General features: G+C 27.3%; 1 protein-coding gene across 1 annotated transcript; it reads right to left on the bottom strand.

Annotated features, from left to right (window-relative positions):
* Positions 1-258: 258 nt before the first annotated feature.
* On the bottom strand, positions 259-17,141 carry LOC114934463 (proto-oncogene tyrosine-protein kinase ROS-like). The gene is made up of 21 exons (XM_085488527.1): positions 16,552-17,141; positions 14,704-14,794; positions 14,074-14,152; positions 13,892-13,941; positions 12,568-13,195; positions 10,920-12,317; positions 10,642-10,740; positions 10,254-10,468; positions 9,496-9,966; positions 8,879-9,233; positions 8,131-8,158; positions 7,296-7,500; positions 6,093-6,231; positions 5,561-5,642; positions 4,985-5,431; positions 4,159-4,425; positions 2,432-3,882; positions 2,156-2,254; positions 1,768-1,982; positions 1,011-1,481; positions 259-748 (listed from the first exon to the last, which is right to left on the bottom strand). The coding sequence occupies exons 6-21, from the start codon at positions 11,203-11,205 to the stop codon at positions 386-388; spliced, it is 5,193 nt and encodes a 1,730-aa protein (XP_085344653.1). The 5' UTR covers positions 11,206-12,317; positions 12,568-13,195; positions 13,892-13,941; positions 14,074-14,152; positions 14,704-14,794; positions 16,552-17,141; the 3' UTR covers positions 259-385.
* Between the last annotated feature and the right edge of the window lie 622 nt (positions 17,142-17,763).

The raw sequence follows: 17,763 nt of genomic DNA, 5'->3' as shown, positions 1-17,763 counted from the left end.
GTAATTTTAAATTAGTAAGTAAACAAGTAATAAAAAAAAAGCCAATCTATATATTTTTCTTTAAATTGAATTAAATTTAATATATATTTTTAAATATCTAAATGTTTAATAATTGTTTGAGTACTTAGGTTTCCTTTTAGAAAAAAATAAGTAAAAGTAATTGTGTCGACTCATAAATTAAACTCAGTTTTGTTATCAAGTTTAATTATGACAGCAATTATTGTTAGTGTAGTAAACTGACAGTAGAATACAATAATACAACTTTGAGAAATATAATTCAATAATTTTCATTAAAAAATAATGCAGGTATAATGATGTTACGATATTGTAATAAACAATTATGCAAACACTACTTTCTCCTTAAAATATATACATGTACGAATAATTAATTAATTGTGCCAGCTAGATTCATTGGATGCAATTTTGCATCCTCTATGTCGCTTCTCAGATCTATAATATTGTTCAGACAAAGTTTAAAGTTTGGTCTGTCATTCGCTAGAACGCTCCAGCAACGTTGCATCAACTGGTATAACGAGGATGGACAGTTAAGAGGCATCTGCAATCTGCCTCCAGTGCGTATGTAATCCATCACTTCGAGATTAGTTCTGGAGGAATAAGGTTGCTCGCCTAACGATGTAATCTCCCACATTAGCACTCCGAATGACCAAACGTCACTGTGAGAAGTAAATATTCCATTTACTATAGATTCCGGTGCCATCCAGCGAACAGGAAGCAGACCTTCTCCTTCCTAAAACAATTTTAGCGAAGTTAAATCTTTTATTCAAATTTTTGAAATAAATTTTCTTAAGTAGAAAACGTTTGCTAATATTTTCCATGATCATATATATAAATATAATAACTATATATATGTAGTTTTTATTTTTCTTAAATTCTATTTGACTTATTGTTAATAATATATAATATTTATAAAAACGCCAAAAATATATATACAATACATATAGAAATTAAATTTGAAAAAATTTTATTTGTTTTTAATTAATTGTGTTTACCTTGCGATAATAGTCATCCCTATAAATATCTCTAGCAAGTCCGAAATCGCCGATTTTAACGATACGATTTTCGCGATCTCTCGCAGACACTAAACAATTTCGGCACGCAAGATCTCTATGTATAAAGCGCAGCTCTTCCAAATAGCAACAGCCTCGCGCAACATCTTCGCACATAGCAAGCAAGTCTTGTACACGCAAAGCGTGCAAATCAGAAGATTGTAATATTTGATACTCTCTCAAATATTTTTGCAGATCATTCTCCATTAATTCCAACACAAGTAATGGAGAATCCTCGTCTAAGCAGACGGCTAGTAATCTTAGCACATGTTTATGTCTAAAGAGATTCATAAGCCTTGCCTCTTGCAAGAATTTCTTTTTCTCTTCTTTTGAAGCACATTTTTCTAACGTCTTTATGGCAACAGATGTCTCCGAGTCCGATTTTTCTAAATCTTTGACAATCCCTTGAAACACCTGCGAATTATTAAAAATGAATATAATCTTAATTAAAAACAACATTAAATTTTAATTCGTGTAGCATTAAATCTTGCTTTAATTTTAAATAATTTAACGAAAAGAAATAAAACGCATATACATATATGATATATTGTTTCATATAAAAGCTTTGTGTAACTTAATCTCATAAAAGTTGATTTATATGTGATATTTCTTAAGAAATGTGTAGGAGTGTAGGTATTTCTCATTTATATATATAAACATTTATGGTTTAAAATATGACGTTAAGAAAATTAGTTCTTACCATTCCGAATGCACCTCTACCAAGAAGTTTTGTTAGCGTGATTTGCTCACGTTTTATTTTGGTCAACATATATTTATTGGGATTATGTTGTAACGTAGAACTATATAACGTATTGAGATAAACGTTTCCGATAGGTACCTCATGTAAAATCGTTAATTCTGCGTCGGGCATTGTCGTAGTCAAAACTTGATTGTTACTTTTTCTGCGCCGAGACACTATTATAAAATTACAATATATTTATTTAATAAAATTCATTGCATATTTTAAGTAACTTTTTTAATAAGTAAATTAAATTTTTTTTAGAAAATCTTTGTATTTATATTTGTATATATTTATCATAATCTGTAATTAAAAAATAAATATGTATCAAATACATATATGTACTTACAACGGTAAAAGTAGTTAATGCAGATTACGATAAAGATAGCGACAAGGCTTATCGCTAATAATAGATAATATTTCATAGCTAGAGTACTGGAACCGTCATCTTTTTCATAAATATATAGTTTTTAATTTCTTTTTTTACTTAAAAATTTACTTCTACTTCTACTTCTAACTTAAATTTATTATTGAAAATATTTAATTCTTAAAATTTTATAAACATAAACATTTTTATACTTATAAAATACATAGATTATACTAAAATATTATCAAATTTGTTTACCAAGTGTTTGAAAAGTAAAAAATTTGTCTTCAGGCGGCCATGTAAAATTCTCGTACTCGGGATATGTCATTGTCAAACGAAACTTGTATAAAGTTGCCGGTAGCAAGTTTTCTATATAGTACATTACTGTTTCATTATTCGTTTCAAAGTTGTCTGCAATTTCCCACTTTTGCATCACATCATTTTTGTATTCTAATATGTAATGGATCGTCTGATCGACGGTAGGAATCCACGAAATATTCATACTGTTAATGCTAACTCCGCTCAAAGTTATGTTCGGTTCCGAGTACATGTGCACAATTTTTAAACTGTCATTATAAAGATTGCTGTAATTGGCTGGATACACACGCACATATACCAAGTATTTCTGTTCTGGCAGCAACTGCTCAATTATTGTGAAAAATTTGTTGTCTGCCTTACGTTTATTAATAAATGGTTCTTTTATCGGTTGCGTGCTGTTCGTCGAGCTAATGGATTCCCAATATACTTTATAAGTCACTATTGCACAATTCAGTTTCGTTGGTGGCGTCCAAGAAACTGCCGCTATAGTAGGTGTCAGAACCTGAACCGTTACATTTTCCGGTGCATTTAGCTTGCCCACGTTAGTTCTCACTATTTGTTCCGAATCAAATTGCAGATCCATTGATAATTGATCAGAATAAAAATTGCTTAGGGCTAGTTTTAGCTTGTATTTTGTAAACGGTGTTAAATTCTGAATTTCATAACGCCGCTCATATGTGTGGATATTAAATTTGTCGAACTTGTTAAGATTATTGTCCAAACAATAGCTTATAAGGATGGTATATTTATTGGATGGTAGGTAGTTTTTGCATCCGCGCTTAGGAATCGGTTCTGGTAAGTTCAAGACGATACTGTTTGCTGTTATTTTTACTATTATGAAAGTATAATTTTTGTCAGGCGTAAGACATTCCATCCGAGGGTAAGATTGTAATGATTTACTGAAAGGAGTAATGTAACGAAAGTAATTGAAACCTTTATTATCGATATTATTGATTTTTTGGATTTGTTCTATTTTAAAATCATTTTTTTCATTGTTGAGATGTGTATACTTTTTTTTAAAAACATAGAGAATAATATTTGGCGTAAATTCTGTCAGATAAGATGAATATACGTAAATGTATGTCTTGTCAACTCTTATATTTTGAGAGTTTTCATACAATCTATAGTTTTTATCTTCGTATGAAATCCATTTGCATGTATTGAAATTAATGTCTGCTACAATTAATGTATAGTTTTGTATCCAGTATATTAGCGGCTCTGTATCTGTGGTATCAAGTATTATGTTATGAGTTTTTAAGTGTGATATTTGATATGGACAGGAAGTCATATTTTTCGCAATTTTTATGTTAGATTGCACAGTTTTTCCATCAAGATCCGATATCATTGTTACAAACTGCATATCTGATAACTTTTCTATCCAGTAAAAATATCTGGAAAAAATATATTATAATAATAATAATAATTATTATTATTATTAATATTATTATATGTGTATATTATAAAATTATTTTAAGCACAAAGATAAAAAAGATAATATTTTTGAATACTTAAGTTCTTACTATTTTATGTTAATTATAATAATTTTATAATTTTTTATCTTTATTACAAAATCATAGTAAATTACTGCAAAATTAAAAAATAATATAAATTCTTAGTTAAAAGTGACAAAAGTATTCATTTCTTCCAATATATAAAAGTTAACATACCCCTTAGATGGTTGTATAGTTAAATAAAAATCTTTTTTTTTGCTCAAGATTTTATCAGGATTCACTATGCCATTTTGCCACATTGTTAAGTCCAGCTTCATAACGTAATAGACTGATTCATGATTTTCCACCCAATATAGATTTCTTGTTATCCAATCGATGCAGAGATTATGTGAATTTATATTAAGGCTAGTTATTTTTGTAATATTATTGTTATTCATATCCCATGTCATTAGCTGTCGGTCATTAACTGTTCGGTAACCAGCACTATAGTTAATTAGTTAAAAGTTAAAAAAAGAGTTAAAAAGTATTTTAACTTTTTTTAATAACTTTTAACTTAGTTTAGTTAAGTTAAGATGTATTAACTTTTAACTTCAACTAATTATTTTTGACCTAAACTTATTAACTTTCTCCTAAGTTAAATTTTTTTATTAGTGAATACAATTATTGTTTTTTTATATATTATAAACGTATTATTTTTAAATTAAAGTATTATTCATTTCTATGTTTATTTGTCATCAATTGTGATTAAAAAATATATTTCTATATAAAAATCAAAATTTCTTTGTTATTTGTTATTATAAATTTTAAAAAAATTAATAAAAAAATTCTAATTTAATATAAATGTTTTCAAAAATTAACTTCTATTTAACCATAACTTTAACTGAATTAATTCTTTGCTCATGCAACTTTTAACTTAATTAAATTAAGGAAATAAATGCGAGAGAAAAATATAGATCCGAAAGTTGCTGAATCGGGAAATTAATTTTATAAGCAACTAACTTTAATTTAACTTATTGTTAGTTTTAAAAAATCATTAACTTACCCATTCATGTGTATGGATTCATGTTCATTTATGTATTCATATTTCATTACATCGCGGATCCAATAAATTTTATGCTCTGCTACAGAATAAACAACATCTAATACTGAATTCAAATCGTGATTAAAGGTATTAAAGACATTAATGTAAGTTTTTAAATCGACATCCCACATTGCAATACTTTTACGAAATATAATCAATAATTTAGGTATCGGATTTTCGTGCGTCGTTGATACATTCTTTAAATTCGTATAAAGACCAACACCAGTTTCAGTACGCGCTCGTACGTGGAAATAATACGTCGTGTTAGGTTTTAAATTATGCTCTGTGCACTCCATTGTAGTTAAGATAGTTTTGTCGTTACAGATTTGAATATCTTTTAGATTCTCGATGAACCAACATTGCACTGTATATCCTTGTATATTATCCGCAACTTCAGGTTGGTTCCATCTGTAAGATAAATTTTAGCTTTTTCATATTTAATGAATTTTTAACAGAATTAATATGTTTAAATGTAAATGTAATTTTTAAAAGGAAGCAAGCAGGATATAAACTAAAAGTTAGATTTAAATCCTTTACCTGAATGTTGCAGAAATATTTAGTTTTTCATTTAGGAATCCATCAAACTCTACGAATGCTCTTAGCTCGCTCGGAATTGTTCCTAGAGATTTAAAGATGACACATATTGATGTTTTTAAACATTAAGTTGATTAGTTTAGTAAATTAGGGAGATAATTTAAAATAAAAATAAAGAAAAAGAAGAAATATAAACATATATTAAATACGTATATATATTAAAATTAATATTGCAGTTTTTAAAATAATGAAATAATATAAAAACCTTTCCAAATGAAATATAACATAAAAACCACAAATGAGAAATATATTATTTGGACTGATTTAAAACAAATAAGAAAGATAATAAAATTGATGGTATTATCTTAAATCTTGCTTTATTTACAGTGCATTTTTCTCTTTTATTCTTGCTATTGTAAAGAATATTTTTTAAATTTAATTTCTATTCTCTATTGAAATTTAAATTAGGTTTACAACTTTTTTGTAAATTTTTTGTAAACTTTTATTAACGTTTTATGCATTTATTGCATCTTACCAATAGATTGTAGGTTCATGGACATATTTGAAAATGTAACTTTCTCGACTTCATTTTGTATAGTCACTCTATCAGAATGATTCAGATCAGACTGAAGATTTTGTACAATGTGATTGTTGTTTTCGGGCACTGGCACATCCTTAATAAAATATAACATATAAAAAAATGAGTGAAGCAGTAAAACAAGAAATTCCGGTATTTTTTATGATAAATTTTTAATGATAAATTAAATAGTATATGTATAGAAATATATATAAATATTTCTTAAAAAATCAATAAGCACCAAATTCTGTCTGTTTATGAAGTTAAATTAAAAAAGAAATAAAAAAAGGAACAAAAATAAAACCATATAACATTCATCTCAATAACATTAAAAACATTTTAGTACCTGTTTCACGAAAATTGATCCACAAATGTAGGAGTAGTTCGCGATTAAACAGAGAAAATTACAAGTAAATAAAAAAAGTCACATGCAGGCTGTAAGGTCTGCGCTGTGCGCGAAACGCTTGTTATATAAATGTATATAAATTCGAGCGGATAACTAATGATTGCTGCGTTACGTTTATTGATCATTCATCTATTAGCTTAAATTAAGGTTCGTTGATACAATTCGAATTCATTGTACCAATTTAATCGACATTTCATTACATACAAATGCAGCTATTCTTGATACAAAAAATAATGCTGACATTTAAATTAATTTTGTTAAATATAAATTAATTTATAAATTTTAATTATATAAATAATTATAAATATCTAGAAAAATTAAAACAGTTTTTTTAGGAATTGATGAAAAATCACATAAAACTCAGTTTAAATGTTATATATGTGTATTAATGTTTACCGGAAAATTAACAGAAAATCTCATTAATATTAATAATTATTATACTTAAAGAATAGCAATTATAAAAACACAAAAATATGTAATACAAACAAGTTTTAATTATCTAAATTAAGTTTAACTTTTGTACTGTATACATTTATATTTTAAATATAATAAAATTTCCAAGATTTATACATCTGTTTTATAACATCGCATATACTCTTTAGTTTTGTAATAATTTTATTTTATTATACAATGTGTAATATATTATTTTATAACACATTTTAGTTTACTTAAATAAACACCACACTATTACTTATAAAATCTTGTAATATAACATTCAATTGTTATTATTTAATAAAACAAAGGAAATCTCATACCTGCGTGAAATTTAAATTCGGGCACATGTCCGAATGGCATTCTTCCTGAAGATTATCCGAAACGGCATGATTTTTCGTCAAAATCGCGATAGCTGCCTTCGTCAGCATTAAACTTTTCAATAAAATATATAATCTCATCCCAAACATAATAATCTTCTTCGATGAACGTTTGCGCTCAATATTTAGTAAGCAGTATTCTTTTTTACTTTATTATATGATTCAGATTTGCTAATCCACTCGATACTTTTTTATAATATGCTCGATGAATTCTTTAGAATCCAGTTTGCGAATTGCGGTCTTTTCAAATATTACATTTTAAGATTTTTTTTATGATCAATTCACAATATATGTATATCTTATTAGATCAAATGAGAGAACTTCTAGTAAGTAAATAGTTTTTATAATTTTTTCGATGGGAACCAACTGCAATACATAAAGTGATACATATTCACTTGATTGTATCGAAAACAACAATATATCTTCTTCTTTTGTAATTTTTCTTAATATTTCAATATAAAAAGTAATCAATAAAAAAGATAATCAAACAATTTACAAACTGAACATTATAGAATTATAGATTTTTTATTTCCCTGCTATTCAAACGTAAAATATTATCCACACGATTATGTAATATTTTTGTTTCACTAAAAATATAAAAAATTGCAACTATTCTTTTATGCGTATATTGTATATTATATGTGCTTTTTAGAATCCACTATTCGTGCACTTTGCTATATAATATATTTATATCACACGATTTGAACAATTAAATGACGCGTAACGTTGTGGCGATCATAATAATAACTGACTCCGAAGACTATTGATCGTATCTTACCATGTCATTGGACCCGTTTCAATCTGTGCTGTAATATAGACGCAGCGCACCCAAGCGGTCGTCGACATATCTTGTTTAAAAGTACTAAATAAAAAGGAACACAATTGAAAAAAGTTTTGAATTGTAGGGAGAAATTAAAATAAAGTTTGATTAATTTATAATAATTAATAATTTTCTTTTCGCGAAATATATATTTATATACATTTGTCTCAATTTAAGTTCAATTGGTGCAATGTTTATTAAGGTATTCAAATTTTATTCCGTAATTCTAAACCGTAATATTAACGTTTAATGTTCGCCTTCTAATAATTAAAAAAACTATTGAAATTTCACTTTATACACATTATGATATATTTGAAAAACTGTTCTGTCAATTAGAAAAGGGCGACGTAAGGGGGAACATTCCGCGCTCAGACGCAACAAGCCTTTGAAATGGACCTGCATGCCATGAAAGCTCCATTCTTAAAACATTTTTCTTTACGCTGATGTGTTCGATGTTACTTCCAACAGTTTACGTGAATAATTAGATTCTATTATATGTACGATTGATGTGTTTATATAATATATATGCATGAATGTGTGTGATCAAGTCATAAAACTTCTACTAAATATATAGTTTATTACTTTTTTTAAAAAATAGTACTAACGACAATCAATTTACGTATAATACAGACACATTTCCAAATATGTCCAAGATATGCAAATACTCGTTTCTCCTTAAAATATACATGTACGAATAATTAATTACTTGTGCCGGCTAGATTCATTGGATGCAATTCTGCATCCTCTATGTCGCTTCTCAGATCTATAATATTGTTCAGACAAAGTTTAAAGTTTGGTCTGTCATTCGCTGCAAAGCTCCAGCAACGTTGCATCAACTGGTATAACGAGGATGGACAGTTGAGAGGCATCTGCAATCTGCCTCCAGTGCGTATGTAATCCATCACTTCGAGATTAGTTCTGGAGGAATAAGGTTGCTCGCCTAACGATGTAATCTCCCACATTAGCACTCCGAATGACCAAACGTCACTGTGAGAAGTAAATATTCCATTTACTATAGATTCCGGTGCCATCCAGCGAACAGGAAGCAGACCTTCTCCTTCCTAAAACAATTTTAGCGAAGTTAAATCTTTTATTCAAATTTTTGAAATAAATTTTCTTAAGTAGAAAACGTTTGCTAATATTTTCCATGATCATATATATAAATATAATAACTATATATATGTAGTTTTTATTTTTCTTAAATTCTATTTGACTTATTATTAATAATATATAATATTTATGAAGACGCCAGAAATATATATACAATACATATAAAAATCAAATTTGAAAAAGTTTTATTTGTTTTTAATTAATTGTGTTTACCTTGCGATAATAGTCTTCCCTATAAATATCTTTAGCAAGTCCGAAATCGCCGATTTTAACGATACGATTTTCACGATCTCTCGCAGATACTAAACAATTTCGGCACGCGAGATCTCTATGTACAAAGCGCAGCTCTTCCAAATAACAACAGCCTCGCGCAACATCTTCGCACATAGCAAGCAAATCTTGTACACGCAAAGCGTGTAAATCAGAAGGTTGCAATATTCGATGCTCTCTCAAATATTTTTGCAGATCATTCTCCATTAATTCCAACACAAGTAATGGAAAATCCTCGTCTAAGCAGACGGCTAGTAATCTTAGCACATGTTTATGTCTAACGTGATTCATAAGCTTTGCCTCTTGCAAGAATTTCTTTTTCTCTTTTTTTGAAACACATTTTTCTAACGTCTTTATGGCAACAGATGTCTCCGAGTCCGATTTTTCTAAATCTTTGACAATCCCTTGAAACACCTGCGAATTATTAAAAATGAATATAATCTTAATTAAAAACAACATTAAATTTTAATTCGTGTAGCATTAAATCTTGCTTTAATTTTAAATAATTTAACGAAAGAAAATAAAACGCATATACATATATGATATATTGTTTTATATAAAAGCTTTGTGTAACTTAATCTCATAAAAAGTTGATTTATATGTGATATTTCTTAAGAAATGTGTAGGAGTGTAGGTATTTCTCATTTATATATATAAACATTTATGGTTTAAAATATGACGTTAAGAAAATTAGTTCTTACCATTCCGAATGCACCTCTACCAAGAAGTTTTGTTAGCGTGATTTGCTCACGTTTTATTTTGGTCAACATATATTTATTGGGATTATGTTGTAACGTAGAACTATATAACGTATTGAGATAAACGTTTTCGATAGGTACCTCATGTAAAATCGTTAATTCTGCGTCGGGCATTATCGTAGTCAAAACTTGATTGTTACTTTTTCTGCGCCGAGACACTATTATAAAATTACAATATATTTATTTAATAAAATTCATTGCATATTTTAAGTAACTTTTTTAATAAGTATATTAAATTTTTTTTAGAAAATCTTTGTATTTATATTTGTATATATTTATCATAATCTGTAATTAAAGAATAAATATGTATCAAATACATATATGTACTTACAACAATAAAAGTAGTGAATGCAGATTACAGTAACAATAGCGACAAGGTTTATCGCTAATAATAAATAATATATAAGAGCTAGAGTACTGGAACCGTCATCTTTTTCATAAATATATAGTTTTTAATTTTTTTTTTACCTAAAAATTTACTTCTACTTCTACTTATAACTTATATTTATTATTGAAAATATTTAATTCTAAAATTTTATAAACATAAACATTTTTATACTTATAAAACAGATAGATTATACTAAAATATTATATATCAAATTTGTTTACCAAGTGTTTGAAAAGTAAAAAATTTTTCATCAGATGGCCATGTTAAGTTCTCATACTCGGGATATGTCAAACGAAACTCATATAAAGTTGCCGGTAGCAAGTTTTCTATATAGTACATTACTGTTTCATTATTCGTTTCAAAGTTGTCTGCAATTTCCCACTTTTGCATCACATCATTTTTGTATTCTAATATGTAATGGATCGTCTGATCGACGGTAGGAATCCACGAAATATTCATACTGTTAATGCTAACTCCGCTCAAAGTTATGTTCGGTTCCGAGTGCATGTGCACAATTTTTAAACTGTCATTATAAAGATTGCTGTAATTGGCTGGATACACACGCACATACCAAGTATTTCTGTTCTGGCAGCAACTGCTCAATTATTGTGAAAAATTTGTTGTCTGCCTTACGTTTATTAATAAATGGTTCTTTTATCGGTTGCGTGCTGTTCATCGAGCTAATAGATTCCCAATATACTTTATAAGTCACTATTACACAATTCAATTTCGTTGGTGGCGTCCAAGAAACTGCCGCTATAGTAGGTGTCAGAACCTGAACCGTTACATTTTCCGGTGCATTTAGCTTGCCCACGTTAGTTCTCACTATTTGTTCCGAATCAAATTGCAGATCCATTGATAATTGATCAGAATAAAAATTGCTTAGGGCTAGTTTTAGATTGTATTTTGTAAACGGTGTTAAATTCTGAATTTCATAACGCCGCTCATATGTGTGGATATTAAATTTGTCGAACTTGTTAAGACAATTGTCCAAACAATAGCTTATAAGGATGGTATATTTATTAGATGGTAGGTTGTTTTTGCATCCACTCTTAGGAATCGGTTCTGGTAAGTTCAAGACGAGACTGTTCGCTGTTATTCTTACTATTGTAAAAGTAGAATTTTTGTCAGGCGTAAGACACTCCGTCCGAGGGTATGGTTGTAATGATTTACTGTAAGATGTCATATAATATAAGTAATTCTTGCTTTTTACTATTTGCACGTGTCTTAATGCGTTTTTTTCACTGTCAATAAGTGCGTATTTCTTTTTTAAAATATAAATGTCAGTATCTGTTAGTTTGCTTTCAAATGCGTAAATGTTTTCTTTGTCAGTTGTTAAGAGTGAATGAAGCTGTGCGTTTTCAGCGATTAAAATTATGTTGCATTTGTTTAACTTAAGGTCCACTACAATTAATTTATTTGTTTCTATCCAATATATTAGCGGCACTTCTTTTTTTGCGGTGTCAAATATTGTTTCAAATTTAATATGAAAGATTGGTATTTTATATCGACAGAAGGTCATATTGCTTTTTAGAACAGATTCCACGTTTTTTCCGTTAAGATCCGATTTCATTATTATATACTGGTTATGTAAACCTTCTTCTATCCAATATAACAATCTGAAAAATATATGAATTATTCTATATATGATTGCTGTAAAATATTAGTTTAATCAGACACATAAATGAAGATAAGATATAAATGTTTTAAATTTTTACAAACTTATAATGATTAATGATTTTATGATTTTCTATTATGATCTTTATTACAATATCATAGTTAATAACTGCAAAATTAGAAAATAATAGTAATTCTTAACTGAAAGAGACGAAAGTGTTTACTTTTTCAAGCGAATGAAAATTAGCATACCCTATGGATGGTAATACTGTTAAATAAATATAATTTTTTCTGCTCAAAATCTTGTCATATTTGAATATGCCATTTTCCCGCATTGTTAAGTCCAGCTTCATTATAATGTTGTTTTTTGGTTCATATTCTATCCAGTATAGATTTCTTCCTATCCAGTCGATGCACAGATTGTATGGAATATTTTTGATGTTAATTATTTTTGTGCTAATGTTGTTATTTATATTCCATGTCATTAGCTTTTTTAAGGTATAATCGTTCTCGTAATCGATCCAATAAATGTTATGTCTCACTATCGAATGAATGATTTCTGGTATGTTCATAAAATAGTTAAAGAGATCGACGTAGGTTTTTGAATCTAAATCAAATATTTGGACACTTTTTTCCGATCGAATCAGTAATTTAGGTATCGGATTTTCATGTGTCGATGATACATTCATTAAATTCGTATAAGGACCAACACCAGTTTTAGTATGCATTCGCACACGGAAATAGTACGTCGTGTTGGGTTTTAGATTATGCTTTATGCACTCCATTGCAGTTAAGATCCTTCTATCATCGCAGATTTCAATCTTTTTTTGATTCTCGATAAACCAACACTGCACTGTGTATCCTTTTATCCAGGTCTTGTCTAGTTAAAGTTAAAAAGATAAAAGTTAAGTTAAAAAGTTAAATAATTTTAACTTAACTTATAGTTACATTTTTAGACTCTTAACTTTTAACTTAATTCAGTTATATTTTATCAGTAACTATTAACTTTTGATTGAACTTTTTTGAAGTTTTGTCCTCATACAAAACGAGCGATATTTCATGTGAATTCGATTATTTCTCGATCTCTCTTTATTACACCAAACGTTGGTTCTGGGTCTCAATTCTTGAATTCATTCGCAAGAGAAACGTATGCATAAATTCAGTTCTTACAGAAAAGTTGCAAGTTGATTGGCTAAAAGCCATGCAATAGCCAATAAACTTGCAACTTTTCTGTAAAAACTGAATTTACGCATACATTCCTCTTGTGAATAAATTCAATTTTTGAGCTCCTGAATTTGCAATTTACGTGATCGCGAGTCTCTGAAATTTTGTGTAAAGACGCAATGAGTGTTTACATTGTGGACGAATCTGATTCGTCTACGTCGAATGAAAAAGATTTCGATTCGATTTTAAAACAATTTTAATTTTTAATTTTTTAATTATTTTTTATTATTAACTTAATATAACTTTTAATTCAATTAATTTTATTATGAATTGACTTGCATTTTAACTAAGTTAAATTTTCAAGACAGTTATATAACTATAACTTAACTTAATTAAGAAAAAATTAACTTACCCAAATTTTTTGCTTGTATCACTTCTTTTGTAAATTCAGGTAGGCCCCATCTATAAGATAAATTTTAGTCTTTTTATATATAATAAATTTATCACTATTAATATTTTTATATGTATATATATTATTAAATTTAAGAAAAAGGAGGAATATAGATTATAAAAATTTAGATTTAAATTCATTACCTGAATGTCACAGAAATGTCTTTTTTATTTAGAAATTCGTCGAACTCTACAAATGCTCTTAGCTTGTTCGGAATGATTTCTAGAAATTTTAAGACAATATATTTTGTACATATTAATATGTACAAAAACATTAAGTTGATCAATAAATTAGATTTATAAATTACAAAGATAAAGTGAAAATAAAGGAAAAGGAAAAATGAACGTATATTATAAATTTAACAGCAAATATTGATTTTTAAAATAATAAAATAATATAAAAAATGTTTTTGTGTGTATTTCGAAATTTAGAAAAGTAATTGTTAATCCAGAATCAAAAGAAATAGAAGCTTTCAATAAAGCGCTACACGTTTTTCTAAAATTTTCTATTTATTCACAAAAAATATATTATTTGCGACTACTTTAAAATTAACAAACGAATAAAATAATGAAATTAATGGCGTGATCTTGAATTTTACTTTTATTTTATATACAATATATGAATTTTTTTGCTCTTAGCATCAGAATAAATTATATATTGTCTTTGTTATTAAAAACTATTTTAATATTTTTAAAAATTTTTACTCTTTCTTGAATTTAAATTATATATCGAAAAAACTTTTTTTATTGTTCTATGTATTTATTGCATCTTACCAATAGATCCTGGATTTATAGACATATTTGCAAATGTAACTTTATCGATTTCATTTTTTATAGTCACGCTATCAAAATGATTGTGATCAGGCTGAAAATTTTGTAAAATGTGATGATTGTGGTTTTCGAGCATATCCATAATAAAATACATAGCATATAATAAAATGAAGCAGCTAAGTATAATTCCACACGGTATTTTTAATGATAAATAACATATTATATGTAGAAATATATATAAGTAAGATTCCCAGCCAGAAATAAATGATCAAATCGACGTCGAATCGATATCCAATCGCCGTTGATTCAACAATGAATCGTCGTCGAATTGACGTCGATTTGATATCATTTTTGGCTGGGGTTACTAAAAAGAAATAATATATATATCGAAATAAGTAAAATGAGCATAACATTTTTCATTTTTGCAATATCTGCTTAATACTTATTTTTAAACCTTTTATTCTTAAAATATAATGTATTAAAATATTGTATGATTCTATTTCTAAAAAAATTTATTCTTATTATTTTTCAACACATTTTCTTGTGAAATGACAAACATAATTCTTATATCAAAATGACAGGCAAGCAAAATAAGCTAATACGGATTATTTGAAAATTCATAATCGTTATCTTTTGACAAATGATATATTTGAAAATGTTACTCTCTTTGATTATTGAAGTAATTTTGCTAATGATTACAGATTACAGCTAATAATTTGTTTTTTTCTTCAGAGTAGTTAACTTTTTTAAGTAAGCGAGTTTATTTTTTAAGAATCCGTCCATTATGGTTAAAATTTCAATAACGTTTGTATTTCAAAAATGAAAATATTATCTTTTGTGTGTGTGTGTAAACTACTCCTACATTTATAGGTCGATTTTTAAGAAATCTGTACCAACATTTTCCTAATTTTCCGGGAATTGATCTTACGTGGCTTTTTTGTTACGTTTTTTTTCTTAAAAAAATCAATAAGCACCAAATTCTGTCTGGAATTAAATTAAAAATGAAATAAAAAAGAAGCAAAAACAAAACCATATAAACATTCATCTCAATAACATTAGAAATATTTTAGTACTTGTTTCTCGAAAATTGATCCACAAATGTAGTAGTTCGCGATCGAACAGAGGAAATTATAAGTAAATAAAAAAAGTTATATACAGGCTTTGAGGCCCGCGCTGTGTGCGGGCCGAAATTCTAGTTATATATATATGTATATAAATTCGAGCAGATAGCTGATGATTGTTGTTACGTTTATTGATATAATTTGAATTTATTGTACCAGTTAATCGACATTCCATTACCTACAAATGCAGCTATTCTTGATACAAAAATAATTCTGACTTTTTGAATTAATTTTGTTAAATATAAATTAATTTACAAATTTTAATTATATAAATAATTATAAATATCTAGAAAAATAAAAAAGTTTTTTAGGAATTGATGAAAAATTACTCAGTTCAAACTCAGTTCAAATGTAATATATGTGTATTAATGTAGCGGAAAATTAACAGAAAATCTCATTAATATTAGTAATTATTATTCTTAAAGAATAACAATTACAGAAACACAAAAATATGTAATACAAGCAAGTTTTAATCATCTAAATTAAGTTTAACTTTTGTACTATATACATTTATATTATAAATATAATAAAATTTCCAATATTTACATATCTTTTTTATAACATCGCATATACTCTTTAGTTTTGTAATTTTATTTTATTATACAATGTGTAATATATTATTTTATAACACATTTTAGTTTACTTAAATAAACACCACACTATTACTTATAAAATCTTGTAATATAATATTCAATTGTTATTTTTTAATAAAACAAAGGAAATCTCATACCTGCGTGAAATTTAAATTCGGGCACATGTCCGAATGGCATTCTTCCTGAAGATTATCCGAAACGGCATGATTTTTCGTCAAAATTGCGATAGCTGTCTTCGTCAGCATTAAACTTTTCAATAAAATATATAATCTCATCCCAAACATAATAATCTTCTTCGATGAACGTTTGCGCTCAATATTTAGTAAGCAGTATTCTTTTTACTTTATTGTATGATTCAGATTTGCTAATCTACTCGATACTTTCTTATAATATGCTCAATGAATTCTTTAGAATCTAGTTTGCAAATTGCAGTACTGTCTTCCCATATTACATTTTAAGATTTTTATGATTAATCTCACTATATATATGTAGGATGGCGGATTTCGGAAATTATTTATTTCAAATAATAAATTATTATTAGCTGGTCTCTAGCACTTGTATTTAATAATATATTTCTAAAGATATAAAGGGCGCGTATACAGTCTCTAATTTCGTATGACTGACAAATAGATTTTTTGTTGGATTTAACACGGTGAGAAACACGTATTTTGTCTTTCGCGCGACTCAGTCTTCTGTCTCGTCGATTTTTCGTATCCTCGCTTTCGGTTAGCATACGTGTCGATTATTCGAAAAGGTCGTGACAACTAACTATTCCCTTTTTTCTTTTCGCTCACAATACAGTATTGTGTCGATACAAAACAACACGCTCAATAAACATGAGATATAACGAAATTTCGACAAATAACCCGACTCGAGAACACGCATAACATCGGTCAAATATATAAATATTATAACAATAAAAATTCGATTTCTACATAAATATATGTACATCTTATTAGATTAAATGAGAGAACTTTTAGTAAGTAAATAAGTAAGTAATAAGTTTTTATAATTTTTTCGACGGGAACCAATAACAACATATGAAGTGATGTATATATTCATTTGATTGTATCGAAAACAATAATATATCTTTTTCTTTTGTAATTTTTCTTAATATTCCAAAACAGTAAAAAAAATAATCAATAAAAAAGATAGTCGAGAGAACAATTTACAAACCGAAAATTATAGAATTATGGATTTTCTATTTCCCCACTGTTCAACCGTAAAATACAACATTATTCACGTATATATATGTAATATTTTTTGTTTCACTAAAAATATAAAAAATTACGACTATTTTCTTTTATGCGTGCATTGTATACATATATATTGTATAAGTTTTTTAGGAT

This window comes from Nylanderia fulva, unplaced genomic scaffold (assembly GCF_048542155.1).
Source record: "Nylanderia fulva isolate GAGA-0341 unplaced genomic scaffold, ASM4854215v1 Scaffold7, whole genome shotgun sequence".
NCBI classification, from domain to species: domain Eukaryota; kingdom Metazoa; phylum Arthropoda; class Insecta; order Hymenoptera; family Formicidae; genus Nylanderia; species Nylanderia fulva.
Note: the sequence above shows the minus strand (reverse complement) of the source record. Positions and strands in the feature narration are given on the sequence as shown.